This window comes from Lemur catta, chromosome 19 (assembly GCF_020740605.2).
Source record: "Lemur catta isolate mLemCat1 chromosome 19, mLemCat1.pri, whole genome shotgun sequence".
NCBI classification, from domain to species: Eukaryota; Metazoa; Chordata; class Mammalia; order Primates; family Lemuridae; genus Lemur; species Lemur catta.
This window is the reverse complement of record NC_059146.1, coordinates 31,788,499-31,816,452: the sequence shown is the minus strand read 5'-3', so window position 1 is coordinate 31,816,452 and position 27,954 is coordinate 31,788,499. Positions and strand designations below refer to the sequence as shown.

At 48.7% G+C, this 27,954-nt stretch overlaps 2 protein-coding genes across 2 annotated transcripts in view; one reads left to right on the top strand and one right to left on the bottom strand.

The window, feature by feature from the left end:
- Positions 1 to 296: 296 nt before the first annotated feature.
- Positions 297 to 12,330, bottom strand: THAP8 (THAP domain containing 8). Its single transcript, XM_045532251.1, has 4 exons — positions 12,057 to 12,330; positions 2,904 to 3,096; positions 2,293 to 2,670; positions 297 to 893 (listed from the first exon to the last, which is right to left on the bottom strand). Exons 1-4 carry the CDS (start codon positions 12,137 to 12,139, stop codon positions 753 to 755), a joined length of 795 nt encoding a protein of 264 aa, XP_045388207.1. The 5' UTR covers positions 12,140 to 12,330; the 3' UTR covers positions 297 to 752.
- A 474-nt stretch (positions 12,331 to 12,804) lies between these two features.
- WDR62 (WD repeat domain 62) overlaps positions 12,805 to 27,954 on the top strand; it is a 34,181-nt gene continuing 19,031 nt past the window's right edge. Inside the window, exons 1-10 of the mRNA XM_045532249.1 lie at positions 12,805 to 13,056; positions 16,153 to 16,244; positions 16,979 to 17,041; positions 20,701 to 20,758; positions 20,999 to 21,169; positions 21,915 to 22,052; positions 22,397 to 22,579; positions 23,811 to 23,971; positions 25,621 to 25,810; positions 27,026 to 27,163. Coding sequence (XP_045388205.1) covers positions 12,880 to 13,056; positions 16,153 to 16,244; positions 16,979 to 17,041; positions 20,701 to 20,758; positions 20,999 to 21,169; positions 21,915 to 22,052; positions 22,397 to 22,579; positions 23,811 to 23,971; positions 25,621 to 25,810; positions 27,026 to 27,163 — 1,371 coding nt within the window. The 5' untranslated portion in view covers positions 12,805 to 12,879. The remainder of the gene's footprint in view (positions 13,057 to 16,152; positions 16,245 to 16,978; positions 17,042 to 20,700; positions 20,759 to 20,998; positions 21,170 to 21,914; positions 22,053 to 22,396; positions 22,580 to 23,810; positions 23,972 to 25,620; positions 25,811 to 27,025; positions 27,164 to 27,954) is intronic.

Genomic DNA, 27,954 nt, shown 5'->3' with positions numbered 1-27,954 from the left:
TCAGTGACAGCTCTGCTTTCCCTATCTAAAATGGACCCTGCCCCCATCCCCACCCCCTCACTCCCGTCCCTACTGTGGATTTCTCCACAGCAACACTGCCTTCCGACACCCCTAGATGCCAGGCCCTCTGCAGGGCAGGAGCTATTCTTCTCTTGCAACACTGCCCCACAAGCCTTCCAGCCAGGTCCTTGTCATCATCCCAGGTATCTGCTAGAACATCGCCTTGAGAGCCCTCTCCCCACCCCTCCTCTCAATTACATTTTTATTCACTCTTTGTAGCACTTATCACAGTCTGACATTATCTCGTTTATTAGTTTACTAGTTCATCTCCTACTCAAGTGGAAGGTGAGCACCAGGAGGGCAGAGATGTTGTTCAGCTGTGTCCACTGCGGCATCCCCAGCACAGCACCAGCCTTGGCAAAAGGTGAGAGGGGCTCTTCAGAAACCAGGTCCAACCCTCCCCAAGTAACCAACCTGTGTTCTGCCTTGAGGTGTTTTACTGACTGCAAAGATTTGAGCTAGGAGTGGCAGAGGCCTGGTACCCAGGGAACTGGGGGCTGATGGAGGACTTGGGCCCAGCTCACCCCTAAGGTTCAAGGGTTCCCTAGGAGGGGGGCCATGATACCCAGGCCTTTGAGGGAGGCATTGCTGCTCCCCAGGCATGGGCGGTGGGGCTGGCCGAGCCCGTGTGTGACGAATCTCTCTTTTTCCATCTTGTATCTTCTGTCCCTTGACATTATCTGTCCTGATCCTTATGCACTGGGTGTCTGAGTGTCCAGGAGCTCAGGCTTGGTGTCTACTGTCGGAGGTGCAGGGCCTTGGGCAAGGACCACAGCTATGCCAGGCCCACCACAGATGACGGTGAAGGTTTGGGATTCCTCAGGTCCGGGGAGCTGGGCCATCCCGTGCAACAAGGTAAAGATGGGCAACACGAGGGAGTGAGGGGGGAGAGAAACAGAAATAAATAAGGAATGGGGAGGCCCAGGTGGAAGAAAGGTGTCCAGAAACAGAGAGAGATGTGGGCAGAGACAATGGGGAAACAAGGAAGCAAATGTGAGAGCCAGAGAGACATTCATGAGAGAAGAAAGACATATGGGGAAACAGGAAGAGAAATGTGGGGGGACAGAGACATAGAGAGACAGATATAGGGGCAGACAAATGTGGAGAGACAGGGCCATAGATATGGGGGACACAGAAAGATGTGGATGAAGAGCGACATAGGAGATGGAGAAACAGGTGTGAGGACAGAAAGATGAGGGGGAGATTGAGAGACAGAGGATGAATGAGTAGAAGACAGGGATTGAACGGGGGGAGGGAGGCAGAGAGAGACACTGTCAGCCCAGGGGCCCTGGCAGGCTCCATGAAGAGCCCCAGGCCTGAGTCTGAGCTCTGTCCCTGCCCCATTGTCCCTCTGTGCCACAGTCTCAGCTCCAGCTGACTGCTGTTACATGGGAACATGAACCCACTGGTGCTAGATCAGCTGAGCTTTCTGGAAAGATCAAAAATGATTTTAAAAGCATTGCTGGGGCCAAACAAATCATATGCATGGGTTGTGTCCAACCCATTGGCTGTCAACTTGAGACACCTTAACTACAGAGGTACTGAGGGGGCTCCTTTCTGAACCCCCTCCAATGAATCTAGCATCCATAGCTCTGAGAACCATGACTGCTAGGTTGGGGACCTCACGCTTGGCCCTGGGGTTTTAAGCAGGGGACAGGCTTGCTCAAACTTTGATTTTCAAAGACATGACATCCCTCCTCACCGCCCGCTCCCACCCAAAGACCCAGCAGTAAAACATAGGTGCAAAAGGGCTTTAGATAGGGCCCGAGAGACACCAGTACAGGGGTGGCAAACTCAAGCTCTATACGGGCCAGGCAGGGAACTCTCCAAGAGGACACGGGCTGCCTCTGGAGCCAGACCCCTTAGTTTTGAACTCTGGCTCTGCAAATTATTGGCTGCCTGACTTTGGGCAAGTAGCTGGACTGCTCTGTGCCTCCGTTTTTTCATCTGGAAAATGAAGACAACAGCAGTATCAAGATCATGTTATTAACTCTTGTGTCTGGCAGACAGTAAGAACTGCTCAAATGTCACTATTAATAAATGGAGCAGCCATAACCCAGCTCCAACCAATAGCTGCTTGGCATTGCCAGATTGATTTTTTTTTAAGGAAAGCCCAAAATTTGGAAACATGGATAAAATGCTCTGCTTTTAAATATTAGACCCTAGTTTAAATGAAAAGTGCGTGGGCTAGGCAGGCCGCCCGCGGGGCTGCCTGGAGGGGCGGGCACTCACCACGCGCTGCAGGCCCCGGCGCGCCTGCGCCAGCAGCTGCTGCGCCAGCTGCTCCAGAGCCCGCAGCTGCACCTGGTGCCGCTGGTGGCGCCGCTGCAGCCTCCGCACGCGCCGCTGCAGCGCTCCCAGCGCCGCGCCCAGCCCGGCCCCGGCCTGCTGGGCCGGGACGTCAGGCCGTGGCCCCGCGAGAGTGGGCGAAGTGGGAAGGGCGGGCAGGAGCACGGTGGCCGCAGCCTCGGGGGTCCCCGCTGCGGGGCCCAGCACCACTAGGTGTACTGGGCCAGGGGCAGCGATGGTGCGGCCTGGGGGCTGGGGCGTAGCCTCCTGCGGAGGTAGCGGCACAACCCGCTTCTTGGTGCTTCGGGTACCCCGCTGGCTCTGAAAGACAAGGCAGGGGATGGGGGGCATCAGGGCTGGATTCTAAGGGGGAGCTCCTCAGGAGGTAAGGGTTGAGGGGGGCGTCAGTCTCCAGGGGGGACTTCCCTAAGGCCAGACTTCAAGGAGGAATTTCCGTCCGGAGGGGAGGGCTGAGGGTTAGACTCAAGGAGGGACTTCCCTTAGGAGGAGAGAGCTGGGGATCAGATTCAGCAGTAGCACCTCCTGGGGCTCACCTTGGCGGGCGGTGCCCGGGAGAAGATGGAGGGCACCGCATCAGGCCTCAGGTAGCGCACACCCCAGCGCCACTGGAAGCAGGAGGGCGTGAAGTGCTCGCTGCACAAGTGCTGGTGACAGCTGGGCACCCAGTGCTCACAGCCCATGCACCGCAGCCAGGCCTGCAGCCGGGGACCATCCTTCAGTGGGAACCTGCATGGGCGGTGGCGTCGCTGGGTCAGTGCCATCAGGTTCAGACACATCCCTGTCTAGGGATACCCACACCCGGGAGTCCCTGGGCTCCAAGCCTGTGTCTCCCCTGGGCCCTGCCTCCCACCCAGGCTTTCTCTACCTCATCCCCACAAGCCATTCTTCTGGCCCACCTTTTAAATGGCCAGCATCAGCCCACCTCTCCCTCCTCCACTGCCCCGCCAATCCAGCCTTCTTCCTCTCCAGGCTGGGCTGGGGCAATAGCCTTCTTTCTGGTCTCCCTGCCCATGCCCCAGCCCCCTAATTTGTTCCTCCACATGAAACTGAAAGAGCAATTTATGAAATCAGACTTCTAGAATGTGGGAGATCATACAGTCAAGTGAAAACGTTTCTTCTACAACCATATAACATGGGGGGTGAGGGTAGGGGTGTTATAGATTAAGAGAGATTAAGAAACATCAACGCAAAGGCAAGATGTGGACCTTGCCTGCAACAAACCATTCAATAAAAAGATATTTTAAAACAACTGGGGAAGCGGGGAGGAGGGGATGGGTATATACACACATAATGTGTGCGATGCGCACCGTCTGGGGGATGGACACGCTTGAAGCTCTGACTCGGGTGGGGCAAGGGCAATATATATGTAACCTAAACATTTGTACCCCCATAATATGCCAAAAGAAAAAAGAAAAAAAGGAAAAAAAAAACTGGGGAAAACTAAGCATGAACTGGGTATTAGATAATTGTAAGAAATTAATTTTGCTAGGTGCAATAATTTTATTGGTTTATGCTTCTAAAATAGTCTTCTATTAGAAAAACTTTCTGAAATATTTATGGATAAAATACCCCATATGTAGGATTTATTTTATTTATTTATTTTTGAGACAAGGCCTCACTCTAGTGCCAGGGACAAAGAGAAGTGGCGTCATGATAGCTCACTGCAACCTCAGTCTTCCGAGTAGCTGGGACTACAGGCATGCACCATCACACCTAGCTAATTTTTCTATTTTTTGTAGAAACAGGGTCTCGCTCTTGCACAGGTAGGTCTCTAACTTCTGGCCTCAAGCGACCCTCTCGCCTTGGCCTCCCAAAGTGCTGAGATTACAGGCATGAGCCACTGCACCTGGCTGGGATTTATTTTAAAATTTTGCAGGACAAAAAACTTACAGGTGTGGGTGGGAGTGGTGAAAAATATTGACAAAATGAAAAAGAATGGTGAAAATGAGTGATTCATTACGCAACTCCATTTTTTGTATATGCTTGAAAATACCCATTAAAAAGCTTTTAAACAACTCACAACAATAAAAACCAAATAACCAGATTAAAAAGTGGGCAAAGGACTTGAACAGACATTTCTTTAAAGAAGATATACAAATGGCCAACAAGCATATGAAAAGATATTTAACATCACTAATCATTAGGGAAATACAAATCAAAACCATGATAAAATATTATCTTATGAATATAAGAATTGCTACTATTAAAAAAGAAAACAGAAAATCACAAGGCTGCATGAGGGCACGGAGAAACTGGAACCCTTGTGCACTGCTGGGAATGTAAAATGGTGCAGCCACTATGGAAAACACTACGGCAGTTCCTCAAAAAAATGAAAAACAGAATTACCATCTGATCCAGCAATTCCAATGTACCCAAAAGAATCAAAAGCAGGGTCTTGAAGAGATACCAGGACACTCATGTTCGTAGCAGCATATTTTACAACTGCCAAAAGGTGGAAGTGTCTGTTGACAGATGAATGAATAAGCAAAATGTGGCATATACGGACCATGGAATATTAGTCTTGAAAAGAAATTCTGACACATGACAACATGGATGAACTGGACATTATGGGAAGTAAAATAAGATAGTTACAAAGAGACAAACACTGATGATTCCACTTATATGAGATACAGTAGTCAAATTTATAGGGATGAAAAGTGGAATGGCAGTTGCCAAGAGCTGGGGAAGGGGAAAAAGGAATTGTTCTATGATGACAGTGTTTCAGTTTTACAAGATGAAAATATCCTGGAGACTGCGTGTGTAACAATGTGAACTGAACACTTAAGAATGGTTCATATGGTTAATTTTATATGTACCACAATTAAAAATAATTTTTTATAAAGTTAAAAAAATGAGCTAAATATTTTTTTTTTTTTTGAAACAGAGTCTCACTCTGTTGCCCAGTCTACAGTGCCGTGGCATCAGCCTAGCTCATAGCAACCTCAAACTCCTGGGCTCAAGCCATCCTCCTGCCTCAGCCTCTCGAGTAGCTGGGACTATAGGTACACCACCATGCCCAGCTAATTTTTTCTATATATATTTTTAGTTGTCCAGCTAATTTCTTTCTATTTTTTTTTTTTAGTAGAGACGGGGTCTGGCCCTTGCTAAGGCTGGTCTCAAACTCCTGACCTCAAGCGATCCTCCCGCCTCGGCCTCCCAGAATGCTAGGATTACAGGCACGAGCCACCGCGCCTGGCCTGAGCTAAATATTAATAAAAGCTTTCTCAGTGGGAGTGGGTGGGGATTATCTGATGAGGCACCCTCTAAAGGTGCCCCACTGCTCCTAAGTGTTTCCTGGTACCACCTGTCCCCAACATCTGTTCTTGCCCTCTTAGTAATACAGTCTGTATGCAGACCTGGGTTCAAAGCTGTCCACAATACAGATCTCATTTTCCAGCCTCATTTGCAGCCACGGGGGACCATACAATCAAGTTCTGGCTAGTCTGTCCTGTAGCAGCTGCCAGAAACTGTGAGACAGTAAATGTTTATTTTAAGCTGTTAAATTTTGGGACAGTTTGTTATGTAGCATTAGATAACTAACAGTCAATCACGCACATCCCATCTTCACAATGTTTTCCATATCAGTGACGTTATTTATTTAACATTTTTCTTAAAATTAATCAACTTTAAGTATTAAACAAAGATACTGACAAGAGAAACTTTACACCACAATTGAAAATGGAAAACCATAAATAGAAATTAACCATAAAAACACCAGATACCTTGACCTGATGAGAGCTATGAGCCTGGGGCCTGCTCTCTCTCTGTTGAAAGGAAGCATGATAAGTGCTAAGAGAATCTGGGACAGTACTACCTACCCGAGACAGGGTAAATAAACTCCAGGCATATCCACGGGAAAGAACACTAGGCAGCCATAAAGCAGAATGTGGAGGCATCCTATGAACTGACATGCTATTGTCAGGCACACGTTATGTGAAAAATGCATGGTTCCAAATAGAGTATATCAGCTTTTAGCCATTGCAGTGGCTCAAAAAGCCTCCCCCCCCCCAAATAGCCACATCCTAGTCCCTGGAAACTGTGAATATTACCTTACATGACAAAAGATACGATCAAGTTAAGGATCTTAGGATGGGGTGGGGAATTATCCTGAATCATCAGGTCGGCCCTAAATGCCATCACAAGTATCTTTACAAGAGGCAGGAGAAGATATTACTACAGCCAAAGAAAAAGCAATGTGACTGCAGAGATTAGAGAGATGTGGCCACAGCCAAGGAATACCTGTAGCCACCAGAAACTGGAAGAGGCAAGGAACAGATTGTTCTCTAGAACCTCCAAAGGATTACAGCCTGGCCAACACCTTGATTTTGGCCCAGTAAAGCTAATTTGGGCTTGTGGCCTCCAGAACTCTGAGAGAATAATTTCTCTTCTTTTAAGCCACCAAGTTTGTTATAGCAGCCACAGGAAACTAATACTGTAATAACGGGAGAAATAAGAATGTATATTCAAATTTGCTCATATTTGCAAAAATAAACCACAGAAAGGACACATAAGAAACTAAAGATCACGCCTGTAATCCTAGCACTCTGGGAGGCCGAGGTGGGTGGATCGTTTGAGCTCAGGAGTTCGAGACCAGCCTGAGCAAAAGCGAGACCCTATCTCTACTAAAAAAAATAGAAAGAAATTATCTGGCCAACTAAAAATATATAGAAAAAATTAGCCGGGCATGGTGGCGCATGCCTGTAGTCCCAGCTACTCGGGAGGCTGAAGCAGGAGGATCACTTGAGCCCAGGACTTTGAGGTTGCTGTGAGCTAGGCTGATGCCATGGCACTCATTCTAGCCTGGGCAACAGAGTGAGACTCTGTCTCAAAAAAAAAAAAACAAAGAAACAAACAAACTAAAGAGGTGGGCTGGGTGTGGTGACTCATGCCTGTAATTCCAGCACTTTGAGAGACAGAAGCAGGTCCAGTTCGAGACCAGCCTGGACAACATAGCAAGACCTCGTCTCTACAAAAAAGAAATAAGAAACAAAATAAAACAAAACTAGAGACACTACCAGTAGGGAGGATGTGGATGGGATGGACAGAGATTGAGGGGAACAAAATTTCTCAGACTAGAGGCAGATGGGGGTTGGTGGGGAGCAGCTGGTGAAAGAGGACAGAAGGGCTGATTTAGAGAAGCACTGTGGCACCCAAAGAACAGAACCTCAGGGCACACAGCCAGGGAGTCTGGAAGCTGCAGTCCCTTCAGTCTCCATCTGGGATCCAAGTGTTCTCACCAGCCCCATTCTCCCTGGACACAAATATGAGATCCACTGCTGCAGCACCCTCCATCCCTACCCTTCCCCGGCGGAGACTGCCAATTGCTCCCAGATCCACTCTCTTCTTTTTCCTTACTAACAAACCTCCAACTTTATTTGAAGCTATAATATGTCCTGCTAAAAGACTGTATTTTCCAGGCTCCTTTGCACCTAAATGGGGCCATGTGACTAAGTTCCAGCTAACAAATGCTTTAGTGTTGTGTGGGACCTCTGGGAAGGTGTCTTAAATGGGAAGGGATGCTCAAATGGCATCAGAGTAGCTCAAAGGACAAAGGAAGAAAGTGACTATCATAAGAAGCCTCTCCTTAATTGGTCTTACTCTCTTTTGTTACTCTGGATAGCAGCATCTGAAATGGGTAATATTCCTCTCTAAAAACCTACCTTAGGCTGGGCACGGTGGCTCATGCCTGTAATCCTAGCACTCTGGGAGGCCGAGGCTGGAGGATCGCTCAAGGTCAGGAGTTCAAGACCAGCCTGAGCAAGAGCAAGACCCCGTCTCTACTAAAAATAGAAAGAAATGATCTGGCAGCTAAAATTATACATATAGAAAAAAAATTAGCCGGGCATGGTGGCGCATGCCTGTAGTCCCAGCTACTCGGGAGGCTGAGGCAGAAGGATTGCTTAAGCCCAGGGGTTTGAGGTTGCTGTGAGCTTGACGCCATGGCACTCTAGCCCGGGCAACAGAGCGAGACTCTGTCTCAAAAAAAATAAAATAAAAATAAATAAATAAAAACCTACCTTAAGTGGACAGCAAATGTTCTCCTTTTTATAGAATATGATAGTCTTGCTGTCATCTTATCTAGAGCATGGAGTGGCATACACTGCTAGAAGTTCTTCTTTTCTTCCTTACTAACATAACTCAAAATTTCTTCAGGATGGTGTAATACCCAGCTAAAAGACCACATTTCTCAGCCTCTTTTGCAGTTGGGGGTGACCAATGATGAAGTTGCCATTGCATGGGGTTTCTGGGAAGGCCTTGTAAAGGGGGCCAACTCAGTTTAGAGCTGAATCCTTTTTGCTCTTCCTCCCTTCTCCTGTCTTCCTACTAGGAACGGCAGGGCATGGTGGCTGAGGCACTGGCTGCCATCCTGGATGGAAGCCACATGCTAAGGATGATAGAGCAGAAAGAAATGACAGTCATCTCTGATGACATGGAGCTGCCACACCAGTGCTGGCCTGACGACTTCTGTACTGACAGATGCAATTCCTAACTGATAGGCCCCCCATTAGAGATGACTACCACTTGTCCTTGAAAGGGCCTAAAACAGAGCTAATGAATGTTCCCTTTGGCTGCCAGGCAGGCTCTCAAGTTATTTCCTGGCAGCCACATCCCTCAACATGTTTCATCTTATTTCTTACCTGGCATCCATGCCTTCTCCTCAATCTCTTTTGGAAACTGCTCCTCAGCTCTTAGCTAAGTGGCTTCTGCAAGACTGACTCAGGGATAGGCCTGAGGTGGAATGAGCTAGCCTGTATGGGGAACAGTCTGGCAGCCATGGATGGTGCCAATGAAGACATGAATTGATTTTTACAGTCATCTGGCTGCTGTGTACAGCTGTTATCATTCTCCTCCTTATTATTACATGTGAAGCACTAAGAACAGTGCCTGGCATATGGTAAGTGATCTCTAAGTAAGTTATTATTGTTGTTGTTGTAAGGGAGGCAAGAGTGGAAGCAGGGAGGCCAGTAAGCAGCTATCACAGTATCTCATTGAGAGTTGATGGCAAACTGGATCGTGATGACAGTGGATGTGATGAGAAGTAGTTAGTCTGGGAGTGTGTTTTTTCTTATCTCCTAATAGTTTAGTTAGGATTTTCCCATTTACATTTATAACTGTATTGCAAAGGTGTTAGGGATTGTGTTGCAGTTGTTGAAAGATGGAGATGTGTTTTAAGGGTAAAGCCAAAGGATGAGTTAACGCAGCGGTCCCCAACCTTTTTGGCACCAGGGACCAGTTTCATGGAAGACAATTTTCCCATGGACCGGGCAGGGGTGGGGGGGAGGCAGAACTCAGCCGTGATGTAAGCAATGGGGGGCAGCTGTAAATACAGAGGAAGCTTCTTGGCTTGCTGGCCAGCCGCTTACCTCCTGCTGTGTGGCCCCCTGGGTTCCTAAGTTTCATGGAAAACAATTTTTCCACTGGGTGAGAGGGGAGGGTGGGATCAGCCTGGTCCCTAACAGGCCATGGACTGGTACTGGTCACTGGTTCATGGCCCAGGGGTTGGGGACCACAGGGTTAATGGACTAAACTGGGGGCAGTGGTGCTGATGGAACAAAAGGATCATGAATGGCTTCTAGGTTGTGTATTCAGTTCTTCAGTGTTTGACCCCTCACTTGTCCATGAGCTCTGCCATGACAGGAACAAGATCTGTCAGGGTCCTTAGTGTCTAACAGAGGCTTGCTTGCTTCCCCAAGAGACACTTAAAGAGTTGCTGAACCAATAAATGGAGCTAGAGTGATATATTTTAAAAAGCAAATGTGGTGGGGCACAGTGGCTCATGCCTGTAGTCCTAGCCCTTTGGGAGGCCAAGGTGTAAGGAATGCTTGAGGCCAGGAGTTTAAGACCAGCTTGGGCAACATAATAAGACCCCATCTCTACAAAAAATTTTTAAAAATTAGCTGGGCCCGGTGGCACAAGCCTGTAGTCCTAGCTACACAGGAGGCTGAGGCAGGAGGATCACTTGAGCCCAAGAGTTCAAGGCTACAGTGAGCTATGATCCTATGATTGTGCCATTGCACTCCAGCCTAGGGTGACAGAGTGAGACACTGTCTCTAAAAAAATAAAAATAAAAAATAATAAGCAAGTCTGGACACACTGATGTAGGCTTAAAGGCTCCCCTGCACTCCTTCTGCCCTACACCAGGGTCCCTCAAAGGAGAGCTGGGACGTGGACTGCTGGGTTTCCTGGGGAGCCCATCTGAAATGCATTTGCTGAATCTACCCAACAAATATTTACTGAGCACCCACTATGTGCCAGGCACTGTTCTAGAAGCTGGGGACACAACAAGAAACAAAAGAGACAAAATTCCCTGGCTTCATGGAACTGACATTCTAGTGGGGGTGACGATGAATGAATACATCAAATATGTGATATGCCAGATAGCAATGTGTTACAAGGAAAAATAAAGCAGAAGACAGACAGGGAGAATTAAGGGGGGAGGCGGAGGAAGGGGTTAAAAGTGATCAAATCCTGGATAGATTTTAAAGGGAGAACAGGATTTGCTGATGCACTGGATGAGGCATGTGTCCTAGCCCACTTTGGCTAAGATCATCAGAGACAAACCTGTAGACCAATAGAAGTGTTTATTTCTCATGGCAATGAGGGAGTCTGTACACCAGACATACCATGGGCAGTCTAACCAAACAAAGCAAAAGATAGAGTTGTTATTTGGTATGAGGGAAGGGTGAAATTAAGGTGAAATGTAAATGAAGTAGTGTTTGGATCAGTTCAAAGCAAAGTCAAAACTGTGTATAAAGGGATCGATATCAGGTCTGGATTGCTAAGTGGGCCCAGGGTCCTGTCTTCTTGGAAGCAATAAAAGTTTAGATAGGTGTGGAATATCATGTCCCAAAACCCCTTACCTGAAGCTCACAACCTGGGCTGTTAATCAAGGATGCTTTTCTGTATCAAAGTGACTTTGCTCCTCCAGGCGAAAGTGAGATGTTTCATTCGCACTAACAGAATTTCAAACAGCAAAGTTTGTAATAGTCTCTGATTTTAGATAAGAAAAGTTTCCCAGTGAGTGAGAAAGCAGTGGTCACTCAAAGTAGGAGTTCTGCCACTTTACATCTGCAACATGTCCCTGAGAGAAATAATTTTTCCTATTAATTCTGCAGCTGGCTTTTCCCATGTCTGTTATTTCAACCAGATAAACAGGAGGGCAGGTTTTACAGTCCGAAGTAATTCTGACTTTCCTAAGCGTGAGGAAAGAGAAGAGGTAAGGATGACTCTAAGGTTTTCAGCCTGAGCAACAGGAAGGATGGAGTAAGCTATTGACTAGGATAGGAAGGGCTATGGAAGGTGTTGGGGCCAGACAAGATCAGAAGCTCAGTTTTGGATGTTTTGAGTGTGAGATGGCTCCAGTTCGTGGAGATGGGGAGTGGGCAGTTGCAGGCTCTTAGAGAGCCTGGACCAACCTCACTTCTCCCTACAGATCCCTCCGCCGCATACTGCTCGCTCTGTTCACTGCCTGTAGTTAATCATTTACCCCTGCCGTTTCACACAAGTGCACCTTTGCATGCGCAGTGTTCACTGCTGAGAATACCGTCTCCTCTTCTAACTTTACTACTTCCTAACACCCTCAAGCCGGACCAGGTGCCGGGCACAGCTTAAATCAATGTATTTTTCCTCGGCCCCGCCCTTTCCAGAGCCCCGCCCCCTCAAGCCCCGCCCCGGCTGGCGCTCACTTGTAGAAGCTCACGGGGCGGTTGTCCGCGCCCAGTCGGCCCGCGGTGTTGGAGCAATTCGGAGCCCTGCAGTACTTGGGCATGGCTGTCCAGCCTGGCTGAGTTTTGCCGGGTCAGCGGCTGCACTCTGGTCCTCGCCGAGCGCCTCCGCACCCTGCCCCCCCGCCGCGTGCGCTCTGCCTGCTTCACGTGACGTCCTCAGTGCCGGGTCACGTGCTGGGGGGGGGGGAAGGAAGTTGAGCGCGCCTGCGTATTAGGCTCCCCTCTGCGTAATCAGCTACGCCCTTGTCACGTGGCGAATGGGGGACAAGCTGTGACGGCTCGCCTGCGCAAAGCCGACCCTTGCCACCCCTGATCTTCATCACGTGCTGGGGCGTAGGTGGCGTCACGGTGTTTCTGAACCTGCACCTGCCAAATCGACCGGCCTGCCAGTCTCTTTCGGCTCCACCCTACGCTTACATCCGGGCCACTGCCACAGTGCGGACAGTCTCACTGGGTGACAGCGAACAGTGCGATGTGGCTTTGGCCTCGTAAAAGTTACAGCCTGCATGTTTCATGAATGACGAAAACGGACACTGCATGACAAACCCCGCGAGGCTTAGTCAAGCACCGAGAGGACGGGCTCTGGCTCCGCCCTGCCAGGCGCTCCGATCCGCCTCTTAGCCCCCATTGGTCGTAAGCACCGCCCGGCAGCCTTGGGATTGGCCAGGCCGGCGGCCCGCCGCGTCCAATGGGCGGCGGCGCCGGCTTTCCCGCGGCTGTTCGCTATTCGAGTGGCGGCGGCTGTTAAGGAGTGTAACGGCCGCCCGGCTTCGGCGCGGCGATGGCGGCCCTAGAGCCCGGGGGCTATGCGCGGACCGATGCGGTTGAGAAGCTTTCTTCTGTCACGGCGGGAGTTGCAGCGCGGAGGGGCCAGTCCTCCCCGCCCCCCGCCCCGCCGCTCTGCCTCCGGCGGCGGACGCGACTCCCGGCGGCGCCCGAGGACACGGTGCACAACAGGGTGAGGAGCTGCTCGCCATGCCTACTCCGGTTCCAGGCGTCCCTGGCCCGCCTCCGGTCCCGTCTGAAAATCTTTGGCTCTGCCTACCGGTCCCCGGCTCTTCCCCTCAGCTTGCTCCACGGCTCCGGCTCATCTCCTAAGCCCCGCCCACTCGGTCGACGCTCCTCCCACTTCCCGTCTCCTCCCTTCAGTCCTGCGGATCATTCCCTGCCCCACCCTCAGCATTGGAGCTTTCCCCGGGTTCTTCCCTGCTTCCCGCTTCTCCGGAAGCTTCTGCAAATCACAGCGTAGGCTCGCTGTATCTTAAGCCCGGTTCGGTAGCCTTTAGACATCTCTCTGCGCCCTTTCACTTTTGTCGACCTGGCCCCCGCTGGGTCTTTAAGGTCCCTACCTGGGTTCAGTCCAGAGTGCTGTCTGTCCCAGCTCTTCCTCGGCTCTGTCCGGCCTTACACGCCCTGCCTTCTCTGTCCTCTTTCCTCACCAACGTGAGATTCTTAGTCCATATTACCACTCAGAACTGTGGAGAGGATGTGAGAAATTATTTGTAAAATCTCAGCAGCCTGGGGAGGAGGGCATACAGAACAATTTTAATTCCCTAAATCCTGAGACACAGAAACACAGAAGGAAATGATTTTAGAGTGGGTAGAAGGAATTTTATTAGTGCGGCAGCAATCTAAAAAATGGTTCAGCAACTCTCTAGGCACAAAGTCTCTTTTTGTAAAATGAATGTAACAGTAACATCGTGTTGCTGCAGGGAGATGAAATTGTGACTGTGACCATTTTGGCACAGAGTCCAGACAGAGGGTGGATACATGGTAGCTGCTAGTGGATCTTTGTTCCTGTTCCGTGGTTTCCTTCCTGCTGCGCTCTGATTCCTTCAGCCACTTCTGGCTGCAGGGCTTTAAGTGACCCCTGCCTATCCCTCTGGCTGTACCTCCCATGTTCCTCCCTCTCACCGAGGTTCGGTCACAGTGGCCTGCTTTCTGTTTTCCTGAGACTCCAAGTTCTTTTTTGCTTCCGGCTTTGAGTCCTCTGCCGGGGCTTTTTGCTACAGTCTACCTGGCTGGCTCCTGCATCCCTCGGTGTCTCAGCCTGAGTAACTCTACCCTGAAAGGTTTTTTTTTTTTTTTTTGAGATAGAGGCTCGCTTTGTTGCCCGGGCTAGAGTGAGTGCCGTGCCATCAGCCTAGCTCACAGCAACCTCAAACTCCTGGGCTTAAGCGATCCTCCTGCCTCAGCCTCCTGAGTAGCTGGGACTACAGGCATGCACCACCATGCCCAGCTAATTTTTTCTATATATATTTTTAGTTGGCCAGCTAATTTCTTTCTATTTTTAGTAGAGACAGGGTCTCGCTTTTGCTCAGGCTGGTCTCGAACTCCTGACCTCGAGCGATCCATCTGCCTCAGCCTCCCAGAGTCTAGGATTACAGGCGTGAGCCACTGGGCCCGGCTTGAAAGGACTTCTTGAACCCCACTCCAAAGCAGACACCCATCTTCTTCTCTCACCCAGTGCCCTTATACTTCATAGCCCTTGTCTTGTGTGTTCCTGAAAGTGCCTCATGAGCTCTTAAACTATGTATGTAGGAGAATAACTACAGGAAATTCAGAGAGGCAGTATAATATAGCAAGGTAGTTAAGAGCACAGACTCCTGGACAGTCTGGTTGGACCTAGACTGCCTAAGCTTAAACCTTAATCCTGTTCTTCCTAGTAAGTTATGAACTTTTGTGTGCCTCGGATTCCTCACCTGTAAAATGGGAATGATGTAGACATCCCTCATAGGGTATTTGTAAGGATTAAATGAACTCACATAGCTTAATCACTTAGAACAACACCTGGCACATTGCAAGTACTCAACGAATACTGTTATTGTGTATGTTGCATAATGTCATTTATTTATGTTTCTTGTTTGGCAACACAGAGTCCATCTGGCTTGCAAAAGACATAGTCTAAAAATGACCAGTTCTACTAATGCCTAGTAATGCTGCTCAACAGATAAAACAACATGAGAGCCATTGCTTGGTTGTCTGGGTTAGAGTCCTGGCTCCTTCCTGGGTGGGTAACTCGTCTGGGCCTCTCATTCCTCATCTGTAAGATGTGGGTGATGATGATGATAGTGACTATATTATAGGGTTATTGTGAGCATTAAGTAAGGTAATATGGTTATAGGTACTTGAACAGTACCTGGCTTCTGGTAAATGCTCAATAAACGTTAGCTATTATTATCCATGTTTGCCTTTCAATTCTGAGGCCAAGGAGAATAGGTTAGTCTATAATAATTAGAAACTATTCAAGATATGAAAATAATACAATTCTGTTAGTCCATACTTGATATAAATTGTTGAATCAACCATGGTGGGGTCTGGCCACTTTAACGTATTTTGCTTTGAGAACTGTTTAAATTTTAAATGTGATCATTCACTTGTTTCTTTAAGTGTTGAAACCTCTAGAACCTCTGGACTATGAATTTGATGAGGGAACAGTGTCTCCTTTTGCTCACTACCATGCTTCCCCTGCAGGGCCCAAAGTGCTGGCTTTGGAGCCTGGGTTTGTAGCCCAACCTTCCCACTCCCAGGTGTAGGATCTTGGGCGTCAGTGTCCTCATCTGTAAAATAGGGGTGATAATAGAGCCTTCTTCCTTGGCTTGTTGAAAGGATTCAAGTCTTTCGTCCATATAAAAGTCCTTAGAAACTTATTCACAGATCACCTTCTCACTGCGTCACTCTTCCCCTTCCCCCGCACTCGCAGTCTCCTTCCCTGCTTTATTTTTCTCTATGGCGCCTATCATCATCTGACATCTATTTTACATGTTAGTTCTGCTCTCTTTCTATGTCCTCCATCCCCATCACCAGCAGAATGTGAGCTCCAGGAGGGAAGGGAGTTTTTTGTCTTCCACACCACTCTGCCCTTCACCTAGCACCATGTGTTTGTCAAAGAAATGTTGAGAAAAACAAATGTTAGCTGCTGGTAGGTAGCTTGACTACAGAAGCTCAATGAGTGTGTGCTGAATGCAGTAGGAACTGAATGGGTGGCTGAGGTGGCTATGCTATGTGGGGCTTGCTGGGGCAGGTGCTTCTGACTTGGGCCTTTTCTTTGCAGGTGTCACTCAAGAAGGTGCTTGGCATCACAGCCCAGAACAGCAGTGGCCTAACCTGTGACCCTGGCACAGGCCATGTGGCCTACCTGGCAGGGTAAGCAAATGAGCAGTCCTTGGATTTAATCATTGCTGGGGAATTTGGAGCCTGTGAGTTTCTCCCGGCCTTGGCTCTTCTGTCTGTAGAATGTGGATAATGCTACCCACCTCTGAGGGCTCTGGAGAGGATTCCACAGGCCCATCTGTGTCTAGAATAGTCTCTGGGATGCACTGAGTGCTGTGAAAGCCTTAATTGTGAGTACAGGTGGGTGGTGTAACCTGTATTTGTGTCCCAGCTCTCCCATGTGTGCCGCTCTCTCAGCCTCTGCTTCTTCCTCTATAAAACAGAACTGGTGATATCCTCTGCTTGGGCAGTTGAGAGGACTGAAGGGAACCCTGCAGCTGTTTATTCCACAAATACTGATGTAACATGACACTGTGCAAAGGGATTCCCCTCTTTCAGTTTCCTCACCTATAAAATGGGCCTAAAGAGCCCTGACCTCACCGGGCAGTTGTGAGGATTTAAAGAGGTTGTGCACAGAAGGTCTTTATTAGCCTAGGGCTTAACAGGATAGTTACTACAGAGAAAGTGTTGGTTTGTGTTTAAGAGCATATTAATAATGTTAAGGGCTGCAGAGTTCTCAGCATAAACACCTGGAGGAGGCGGAGACCAGAGAGAATCTTCTGTTCAGAGGGGGCTTGTTTATATGTGGGCTTTTCAGTTGGGGATAAAATCATCTCTGGATCCCAATGCTCCCTCCAGCTGAGGCACATTTTCCTGTTTCTCCCCAGCTGTGTGGTGGTGATTTTGAACCCCAATGAGAACAAGCAGCAGCACATCTTTAATACCGCCAGGTAGGCTGGGGCCTGGGCATGGGGTAGGGGTGGGACCAGGGTCTTGGCACACCCCCTTTCCCCACATGCCAGGAGGTACTCATGGGTAGGTTACTCACTTACTCACCCACCGATTGGTTTAGCGACATTCACCAAGTGTCTGCTCTGTGCTAGGTGCTGTTCCAGGTGCTGGGGACATAGCACTGAACAGAAGAGATGAGAATCTCTGCTGTCTAGAGCTGACAGCCCAGAGGGAGAGACAGATAGTAAACTGGTCAGCAGATTACTAGCTGATCATGGTCAGTGCTGTAGGGGAATGGTGGCAGGTCATGGGCAGAGAATGGGGGAGAGCCCTGTCAGAGGGCTCAGGGAAGGCCTCCCCGACTCTGAGACCTGAAGGAAGTGAGAGGGTGACATGTGAGAAGGTGCACAGAGGGCACTCCAGGCAGTGGGGAGAGCAGGAGCGAAGGCCCTGCAGTGGTTCAGAATCTCAGGTGGTTTAGGAGCAGCCAAGGATCTGAGTGCCAGGAATAGGGGAACAGGTGAGGGGACATGAGGCTGGAATGGGCAGAAACCATATCACATGGGCCTTGGGGAGAGGTTGGATAGCATACTGAGTACAAAGACAAGCCACTTGGGCATTTACAAGCCAGGAATGTGCTTTCCACACCCCAGCCCACGAGCATGCTCTGTCTCCCTTCCCTGCTTTGCTTTTCTCCATAAAGTCTACTCCTTTAAATGATATGCTATCTCATTTCCTCACCGTCTGTCTCCCTTCTGTGGTGTTAGCTCTCTGAGGGCAGGGACTTTTTCTCTCAGTTCATTTCTGTCCCTAGCACTTGAGAGCAGTGTCTGGCACATTGATGGCACTTGCTATTTCCTGAATGAATGAATGAGTGAATGTGATTCAGGTTTTAGAAAGATCCCTTCAGCTGCGAGGTTACTGGGGAAATGGCCAGTAATTTATTGGCCCCCTGAGTGGGCTGAGGTTGATACCTTCTACCTTGGGACGGATTGTTCACTGTGTCACCCTGGGGATATGGTAATAGTGTGTTTTAAAGATTGGAATTAGTTGGTAACATTTAAAGTTTTTTTACACAAAATTCCAAATGTCTGTCTCATTTTGGAAAAGTGAGAAATTTTGGCCTCTGGGGCCCACATTCTGCTGTTGCAGTGATGGGCTGGAGCTTAGGGGCTTTTGTCAGACCTCAGTTCCTGTCATCTGTGTTGCTTCCCTAATGCCTGTAGGCAGTGGAGTGGATGACCCTGATCTGGAGTGAATGGCATGGAGGTGTCCAGTCTCAGCACCAGTGGGTCTGTTTGAGGAGGTGGTGTGGCCAGGATGGGGGTTTTCACCCTCATCTCCTATCAGTCACCTGATCCCTGGGCCTCACCCTAGAGAAGGCTTGAATCAGCTGGGGTGAGACCTGGGCATTGGCAATTTTTAAAGTTTTCATACTAAAATAATTGCAGACTTACAAGACTAGGACAAAGAGCACCTATGTATCTTTCACCCATATTTTCTAAATTATAACATTTTACCACATTTGCTTTAGCATCCTTTGTCTATATACATAGTAATTTTTTTCTGAACTATTTGAGAGTAAGTTGCAGACATGATGCTCCTGTGTCTCTAAATACTTCAATGTGTATTTCCTACAAAAAAAAATTATGACATAAACCTTCAAAACTGTAATTCACCCAACAAAATCAGGAAGTTAAAATTGTTGTATCACTATCATCTACTCTTCAGATGACACCATTCAGGTATTACCATTTGTCCCAAGAATGTCCTTTATAGCCGAAGGATTCTGTCCAGAATCACATATTGCATGTAGTTGTCCCTTTAGTGCCTCCAGCAGCTCCTCTGTCTTTTCTTGACTTCCACGACCTTTCATAATCCCTTGAGGATTACAGAGTAGGTTTTATAGACTGTCCCAGCATTTGGGTTTGTCTGGTGTTTCCTCAGGGACAGCTTCAGTTCTGCATGTCTGGCAGGAGCACCTTAGAAGGAATGCTGTGCTCTTGGTGCGTCCTACCAGCAGGTCCCCATGACTGTGCTGTTTACTTGGAGCACTTGGTTGAGGTCATATCTGCTGGGTTTCTCCGCTTCAAAACCTCACTTTTCCCCTTTGTGATTAGCGAGTATCTTCTCTGAGAGCGTGCAAATATTATCCTCTTCCTCACCAAACTTTCACTCAGCTAGTCTTAGCAAGGCTTTGATGTTTTTCAAAAGCTCCCCAGGGAATTCTGATGTGCAGCCAGCACTGAGAACTACTGGCCTAGAGGTCAGGGTCTGTCCTGTCTGGTTTGGTAACCTCGGGCAGGGGACTTCCCTGTGCTGAGGTCTCCTCATTTGCAAAATTGGCCAACGAGAGTCCTGACTCCACAGAGCATGCATGAGGACTCAATGCAGTGATGCCTATATTGCATTTGCCAGAGGCGAGGCACAGGTTAGGGGTGGCTACAGACAACAGAAGCCCCACAACAAGCATGGCTTAAAACAAAGGGCATACTCTTTCAGTGTGTGAGAAGTGTGGAGGTGGGCCGCCCAGGGGGCTGGTGTCTCTGAGAACCAGGGCCCCCACTCCTTCTGTCTTTCTGTTCCACCACACTTATTGTAAGGCTTCTGTTCTTGAGGTCACTTCTTGGCTCAAGATGGAATTCTGACTGTCATGTCCTTGTGTCAGGAGGGGGACAGGGCAAAGGTTTCCCTTTGAGGACTATTTCTGAAAGTCCCATGCAGTGCATCAGTTTACCGGTCATTGGCTAGCCTAAGTCATGTAGCTATACCTGTGTCACTGCAAGAAAAGTGAGAAATGTACTGTAGCTGGGCACATTGCCATCCCAATTAAAATTGGGCTTATGTCAGTGAGGAAGGAGGGGGCAAGTGGATATTGGGTAGGCAGCGCGCCCTGCTGCTTTAAGTAGTGAAAGTAGCGATGGGAACGCCACCAGCGGGTTGACTTGATGATAATAAATATTCCACGAGGTTGTCAAGGTCTCACTCAGAGGCATTTACTTAGTTATCTACATGCCAGTTTACTAACTCATGATGGCAACAATTACTAGACTGTTAAGGAACAAAGGAAAAAACAGGATTAAAAGAGGGGAGAGGAAAAAAACTATACCATCTGGGAATGGTGAATCTTGCTGCCAGAAATGTGCGAATGAGGTCATTCAGTCCTTGTGCAGGCTAGCTAGGAGTATCACAGGGAAGCATTTTGGTTGTTTGTAGGTTTTGCAGAACACCTTGAGTGTTCAGCAGTGGAGCACATGCCTCATGCTGTCTTGCGCGATGCCTGCCAGGGCCCTCCCATCAGCACCACCCTTTTAGTTAGGCCAGGTCTGTGCCATTTCCTGCGTCTGTATTTCTTAGGGTTGCAGGGTGGGTGGGGTCTTAGGGTGCCCACCTCTGCAGAGGGGGGAAGAAAGCAGGGTCTCTGAACAGTGTCCACCCCATTTGGGGTTTGATGTTTGAGGGTGGAAGTGGCCTTTGCTTTTGCCCCCATTTTCTGTGTGCTGTGCTGGGCTCTGTGGGAGCTGCTCGAGCTCACCCCTCTTGGCCTGTTCCAAGGCTTGGGATCCAGGAGTGGGCAGAGTGCTATGAGTGCATCCAGGCCGGGGTCTGGCTACCACCCTCCATGGAACCAGTGATCAACTGCTTTCCTTGTCCCCAGGAAGTCTCTGAGTGCTGTGGCCTTCTCCCCTGATGGGAAGTACATAGTGACCGGGGAGGTGAGTCACAATCACAGTTGAGCACTTGGTGGGGGGGTCTTGGAGCCATTCCTTCTGCTCCCAACAGGCCTGGGAGTCCAGTCCCTGGAATAGCTCCTTCCTGGGGCAGAAAAGCCCCTTGGCAGATGGGGGAAGTGGCTTTTGCGTATACCCTGTGGCAATACCAACTTCACCCCTGACAGCCGCTCTAGCCTTGCCTGGTATGGAGCCCAGCAGCAGTAATGGCCCTATCTTCTCCAGAATGGGCACAGACCTGCCGTGCGCATCTGGGACGTGGAGGAGAAAAGTCAGGTGGCGGAGATGCTGGGCCACAAGTATGGTGTGGCCTGCGTGGCCTTCTCACCCAATATGAAGCACATTGTATCCATGGGCTACCAGCATGACATGGTACTGAACGTCTGGGACTGGAAGGTGAGAGCTGGCGGGCAGGCACGCGGGCTGGCAGGCAGCCAGTTGCCAGAGCATCCTGAGTCTTGGGCATTGGGAGAACTGAGATAACTTGGTAAAGTGCCCATTCACCCAGCAAATGTTTACTGAGCACCTACTACATGCTGATCCCTTAGTGTAGGGCACATGACAGGCTCTCAGCTAGTGGAACTATTATAATTATTTTTACATTGACTAGTTGTGACCTTAGGCAAGTGACTTAATTTCTCTGTGAGTCTATTTCCTCATCTGTTAATTGGATATAATAGTATCTCCCTTGTGAGTTGTGAGACTTTAGTGAGTTGATATGCACTGGTAGGCTGGACTTTTGAATAGCTGGGAGAGGACTTGGAGTCAGCAGCAGTGGGTACCAAGTCCTGGCTCTGCCTGTAACCTACTGTGTGACCTTGAGCACATGACATCCCCCAATCTGAGCCTGGCAGGTGGGGGAGAAGCAACCTCCCTTCTGGGGCTGTTGAGGGGATTCCATGGAGACAGCTCAGGAACATAGTATCCCATGAGGACTTTTCCAAGCCTCGGTCTCCTCCTCTGTAGACTAGGAATGACCAGAGTGCTACACGTAGGTTTCCCCACAAAGCAGCTCCCTGGAGGGGCCACAGAAAACAGACTTGGAGGAGGATGAGCTGGGAGACCTGGGGCACAGGGCGGAGGCACAAGTAGTCCAGTGGGAGGGGTGCTGGTATGATCTTTTCGGCACTGATTCTTCCAGAAAGACATCGTGGTGGCCTCCAACAAGGTATCATGTAGAGTCATCGCGCTCTCCTTTTCAGAGGACAGCAGCTATTTTGTCACTGTTGGGAACCGGCATGTGAGGTTCTGGTTCTTAGAAGTCTCCACTGAAACAAAGGTGAGTTTCTGTCCCCACTACCCTTGCCAGGCCCCAAGAGAGTCCCCATTAGCAGCAGCGGGGGCTTCTATTTCTTGGGGGTGGTGGTCTTAGAGGTCAACTGGCCTCTGGGGGGCACAGATTCTGCTTCTGGGCCTACTCTGTAGGTGCTGACTGGCAGGCCCTGCTGGGAACCCCCCTGACCCTGGGGCTAGACCTCATTCTTGGACCACTGCCCTCCAGCCCCTCTGCCCACGTGGAAGAGTTTCTTAGAGTTCTCCTGTTTAGCTGTGTCATATCCTCTGGCCCATCGTGGCCCTGCTGGAGCCTAGGCAGTGTCTCACTGTGCTCTGCCATGCCTCCAGGTAACGGGCACGGTGCCCCTCGTAGGGCGTTCAGGCATCTTGGGTGAGCTGCACAACAACATCTTCTGTGGTGTGGCCTGTGGCCGGGGCCGGATGGCAGGCAGTACCTTCTGCGTGTCCTACTCGGGCCTGCTCTGCCAGTTCAACGAGAAGAGGGTGCTGGAGAAGTGGATCAACCTGAAGGTACCCACCTCCCTCTCTGCTGCCAGCAGGGGAGACGCTCTTCCCCGTGACCTGTGACCCTTGGTGGATGCCTCCCCATCCCTGAGCCTCAGGTTCCACATCTGTAAAGTGGGAATGCTGCTGCCTTCTTCCCAGAGTAGATAAGGAAGTCATACGAGATAATTTATATAAGACGATTAGCACACTGCCTGACACTCTGAGATTCGGTCAAGGTTACAGTCGCTTTCCCATCGCTGTTTGATCCGGTTCACATTTCTCTGCATTAAGCACTCTTGGCTGGTGGAAGGACTGCATTTTTTTTTTTTTTAATCTAAGGTACCATTGACTTAATAATTTTTCAGTCAAAAAAGACTACACAAAATATGTAAAATTTTAAACTAAAGGATGATGTATCAAGAAATTGCAGAGCTTCTTTCCTTCAGTATCTGAAGGTTTGACTCTAAGCTGTTTCCCCATTCTGAGATGGTTTGCCTGTTTGGCTGTCGGCAGGAACATTGGTGCTTTTCTCTCCCGTTCCTAGTCTGCTCTTATGACTCACTTCCAGAGGCTTAAAGCCCCTTTAGGGTTAATGGCATGTGGAAGAATTCCAAGTGTAATCTGTCTTTCCTAGTTGGTTCAACATTGTTTTGTTTTTCTCTTATTTTAACCCTCTTGCTAGAATTTAAGCAGCCATTAAGCAGGTAAAAAACTTTCAACAAATAGATGTTTTGTGCCTGAGCACTAAATGACTTATAAATCAAGTTCTTGTAGGTTTGGAAAAACTCCTTTACTCTGTGTCTAGAGGTCTGTCACTTCCTGGTAGGACGGACAGTCCATCCTTTACTATAACTGTTTTCTATGCTGCTTTAGAGTATAATTTTTATGAAGTTGTTTTTAAGCAATAGGGAATAAAATTTAAGCCCAAAATTCAACCCTGTTACTGCAAGTAACCTATCTGAAATTACAGTCTACCGAACACATGTTTTCCATACACAGCTGCATTTCTCTATGGACAGCAATGACAGCTGTGTCCCAGTTCATGCCTTAGTCTGCCTGCTGGCATGTGTCCTTCAGTAATGGCTATATACTATATCCTGATTTCAAAAATCTTAAAATATGCTAAAATGGGCATCTCAGACCCAAGGAACTATAAGTCATCTCTGGAGGCCCAAGGCTGCTCTGTTAGTCCCTGTGTCCCTGGGCCAGGCCACATGAAGCAGCAAATCCACTTGGGTCCCATTTGCTCCCACAGGTCTCCCTGTCTTCCTGCCTCTGTGTCAGCCAGGAGCTCATCTTCTGTGGCTGCACAGACGGGATAGTCCGCATCTTCCAGGCCCACAGCCTGCACTACCTTGCCAACCTGCCCAAGCCGCACTACCTTGGGGTAGACGTGGCACAGGGCCTGGAGCCCAGGTACTGCTTGGCCGGGGGGAGGGGGTGGTGCCCACCCAGAGCCTGTCCACTAGTATCCATCTGTGCTTCCAGATCTGTCTGTCTGTCCATCCTACAAATACTAGTGATTACTGTCAGCCCTGGGTATCCCTGTAGTGAACAAAGCAGAAAATTCCCTGCCTTCCTGAGGCAAGCTCCAGGGTAAGAGGTGAGGCTGGGCTGGGGAAGAAAGAGTCAGTGAGCAAATAAAGGAATAAACAATAATTTCAGATAGTGCTAAGTGCTGAGAAGGAGAAAAGCTCAGAGCAGGCGTGAATATTGTGAAATGTTTCATCCATGTTGCTGACACTTATTAAGCAGCTACTGAGTGCCAGCCCTGGGCTGGAAGCAGGTTACAGCTATCATGAGGCAGCAAAATCTCTGTCACCATAAAGTCTGTGGTCTAGTGAGAGGCCTTGATGATAAATAAGCACACAAACAAGATAATTTCAGATAGTCGTGAATGCTTTGGTGCAACAAAGCAGGGCTCGGGAATAAGCGTGCTGGGGGTGGGCTGTGTTATCGGGTGTCTGGTGAGAAGGAGCCAGCTGTGTGGAGAGCATGGTCCCAACAGCGAGTGTAAAGGCCTTAACATGACTGGGCTTGTCATGTTGCAGGGATAGCAAGGGGCTGTGGCCTGAGCCCAGTGTGCCGGGGGAAGACAGTAGGAGACGAGGCCAGCAGGAGGAGCCTGTAGTCTAGTCTGAGGTCAGTGAGCAGCCACTGGGGGTTTCAGGTATTGGAGTTAAATGACCAGCCCTTGCATATTAGATCCCTTGGCTATCGTGTCAAGAGTGGATGGAAGGGCTAAGCTGTGGCTTCTCTTCCCTGTTGCTGTAAGTCTGTTTTATGGAGAGGGAGGCTACCTAACCAGGGTGTGTTGGGTGCCTGGGGCTGCCTCTCTGTAGATTACTGGACACCAATTCCTGGGTGCTTTTTCCAAGAGAGTCTGAACAGGGCGACTGGGTGTCACAAAGGAAAGAGGATGGGTGTGCAACCCACAGGTGGTGGTGTGTTGCAGTAGCCAGGCTGCCTAGCTCTGCCACCTTCTGTTGTGTGCTGTGTGGCCACAGGCAGGTCACCATACCTCCCTATGACTCAGTTTTCTCATCTGTAAAATATAGTACCTACTTCTCATGGTAGTTGTGAGAATTCATTGCAGCTAAAACTCTCGTCCTGGCACAAAGTAAGTGCTCAGTAAACTATAGCCTTTGTAGGGAGGCCCCAGGCCAGGAGACAACTCCCCAGCCTCCTTACACAGGGGCTTGTGATCATGTGGAGGCCAAGGAGAGAGGAGGCCTGAGGTACATGCCCATTATCCTTCCATGCTCAGAGAGAGAGGACAGGAGCTTGGATTATCTGTACTGAGGGGAGAAAAATGTTAACAGGAGTCAGAAACTCAAATGTTCTCAGAGCCAAGCAGAAGCTTCCAGTTTTCAACCTCTATATTAGAAGCAAAGCAAAGGAAGATGGAAGAAGGAGAAGTGGAATTGGAATAGGAGAGATGGAGGGCCACAAATACCATGAGGGATGGCACTGCCAAGCAGTAGGCAGCTCCACTGTCACTAGAGATGGCCATCAGTACTCACAGTGACATTGATGGTGATTGATGACCCATGTGGCCTTGTTAGCTTTCTCTTCCACAAGACGGCAGAAGCAGTCTACCCAGATACAGTGGCGCTGACCTTCGACCCCATCCACCAGTGGCTGTCCTGCGTGTATAAGGACCACAGCATCTACATCTGGGACGTCAAGGACATCAACAAAGTGGGCAAGATGTGGTCGGACCTCTTCCACAGCTCCTATGTCTGGAACGTGGAGGTGAGCCCCCCTCTCCTCTGCCGCTGCTCAGCCTCCACTTGGGGGTTCAGGTGGAGGAAGCTTCCACAGGGTTTCAGTAATTTCTAACCTGTTCAGTAATTTTTTCTAAAGATACTCATTGACCCCTGCTATGTGTTAGGCCCTGTTCTCAGTGCTGGACACAGTTGAGAAGGAAACAGACAAAAACTCCTGCCCTTATGGAGCTCACATTTGGGTGGGAAAGTAAACTTGGAAACTTGTACTCAACTCTACTGGAGTGGGTAACCCCCCCCAGTTTCAGCTGCAGTTCAGTTTGGCCCAGTGAATACCTGTCGGATACTTTGGTGTTGTCCTGTTCTTGGGTCTGTCAAATCCCACATTACTTCTTTCTCCCACATAACGTGCTGATAACATGACTGGCAGTGGTTTGTCCCTACCTGCTTGTACTTTGGGGGTTATGGGGATATTTTGTCACGTAGTTTTGCTATAAATGTCATTTCTGGGGTTTTGCTTTTGTTATCTGGTTGATTTTGTATGGGAATTTTGGGAGATTAAAAAATCTATGCTACTGCTATCATCATCTTCCTAGAACCCAACCTTCCATATTTTGAAATCTCTTTATATGTTGTGTCTTTGTCCCTCTGAGCTTCCTTCTAAATAATGTCTTTCATTCTGTCTTCTAATTTACTTAATTTTCTTTTTAACTGTATTTCATCTTTGGTTGTTAATATGTTTTATTTTTTATTTCTGAAATTAGTTCTATTTTGTTCTTTTTCAGCTCTGCTTGTTTAATCTTTATAATTTTTGGTTGAGTGTACACTTGTAATCTTGTCAAAGTTATCTTTTATTTCTTTACATATATGGAACATAGGTACTTTATATTCTGTCTGATAAGTCCAATATTTGAAGTCTTGCTAGACTCTCTCGTTTCTACTGCTTCTTGCTCATGGTATCTTGTCTCCTTTTGTACTTAGTGATTTTTGACTGAGCTGCTCATTTTCCTTGAAAATTTAATTGTGGGGATGTTTTAAGGCCTAGGCTGACGGTGGGATGTGGACAATATATGATAGTATTTTGTGTCATTTTTTTTTCTTGTTTATTTTTAACATAGATGGTGTTGCACTGTTTATCTTAACTTAACTTTTTTCTCACACCAAAATGCAACACTATATCATAGTGCTGTCACTGAGGCGGTTATAATGAATCACCCTTTGCCTTCTTCTCTGGGAACTGTAGGTATATCCTGAGTTCGAAGATCAGAGAGCTTGTTTGCCATCAGGATCTTTTCTGACTTGTTCCTCAGACAACACCATCCGCTTCTGGAACATGGATAGCAGCCCTGATTCTCACTGGAAGAAAAACATCTTCAGCAATGTGAGTGGCTTCATTGTGAACCATCTGTCAGGAGGAACAAAGATGTGCTTTAAGCTAGGATTCAGGGTCAGGAGGGAGTCTTGCAGAACCTAGATGTTAGGCTTCACTAGGGGCAAGAATCAGGAGCCGAGGGGCCCACTCTCCGTGTCTCTTCCTTTTGTTTCTCTCTCCCCCTCTCTTTCTTTCTGAGGTGACATGGTCTGTCTTCTCTAATTCTCTGCCAGTCAGCTCCTGCTCTCCAGGTGTGTGTGGACACAGTCCCTCCTGGCAGCCTGACACACCCAACAGAGATGAAATTGCTCCCTAAGTCTTGAGTCAGAACTCCCTGGAAGAGCACCTGCTGGGCCCAGCCAGGCAGGGGCTTCCCCCGTCTGACTAGCTGCCACGCAGTGAGGCCTCAGGTAGGGGCGCTGGCAGAACCCTGGAGAGAGCCATGACGGGAGGCTGGGGAGGAAAGTTTGCTGGAGAAATTTTGGTTAGTGTTGCTAGGTCAGCGAGGGAGCTTCTCTGGGGAGCTCAAACCTGAATCATGCGTTCATTTATTCTGCAGGTACTTATTAAGGTCTGTGCTAGGTGATTTGCTACATGCTAGGGACACAGCAATGACTAAGACAGACCCTTCTCTTGCCCTTGTGGCACACACAGGCTAGTGTGGGGAGGCAGGCAGTGAACTGATAGCCATATAAATCATGCATAATCACAGGTACAATAAACACCACGAAAGAAAATTGTGGGGTGCCAGTAGGGTATATAACAGTATCATGTGATCTTGTCTGGGATATCAGGAGTGG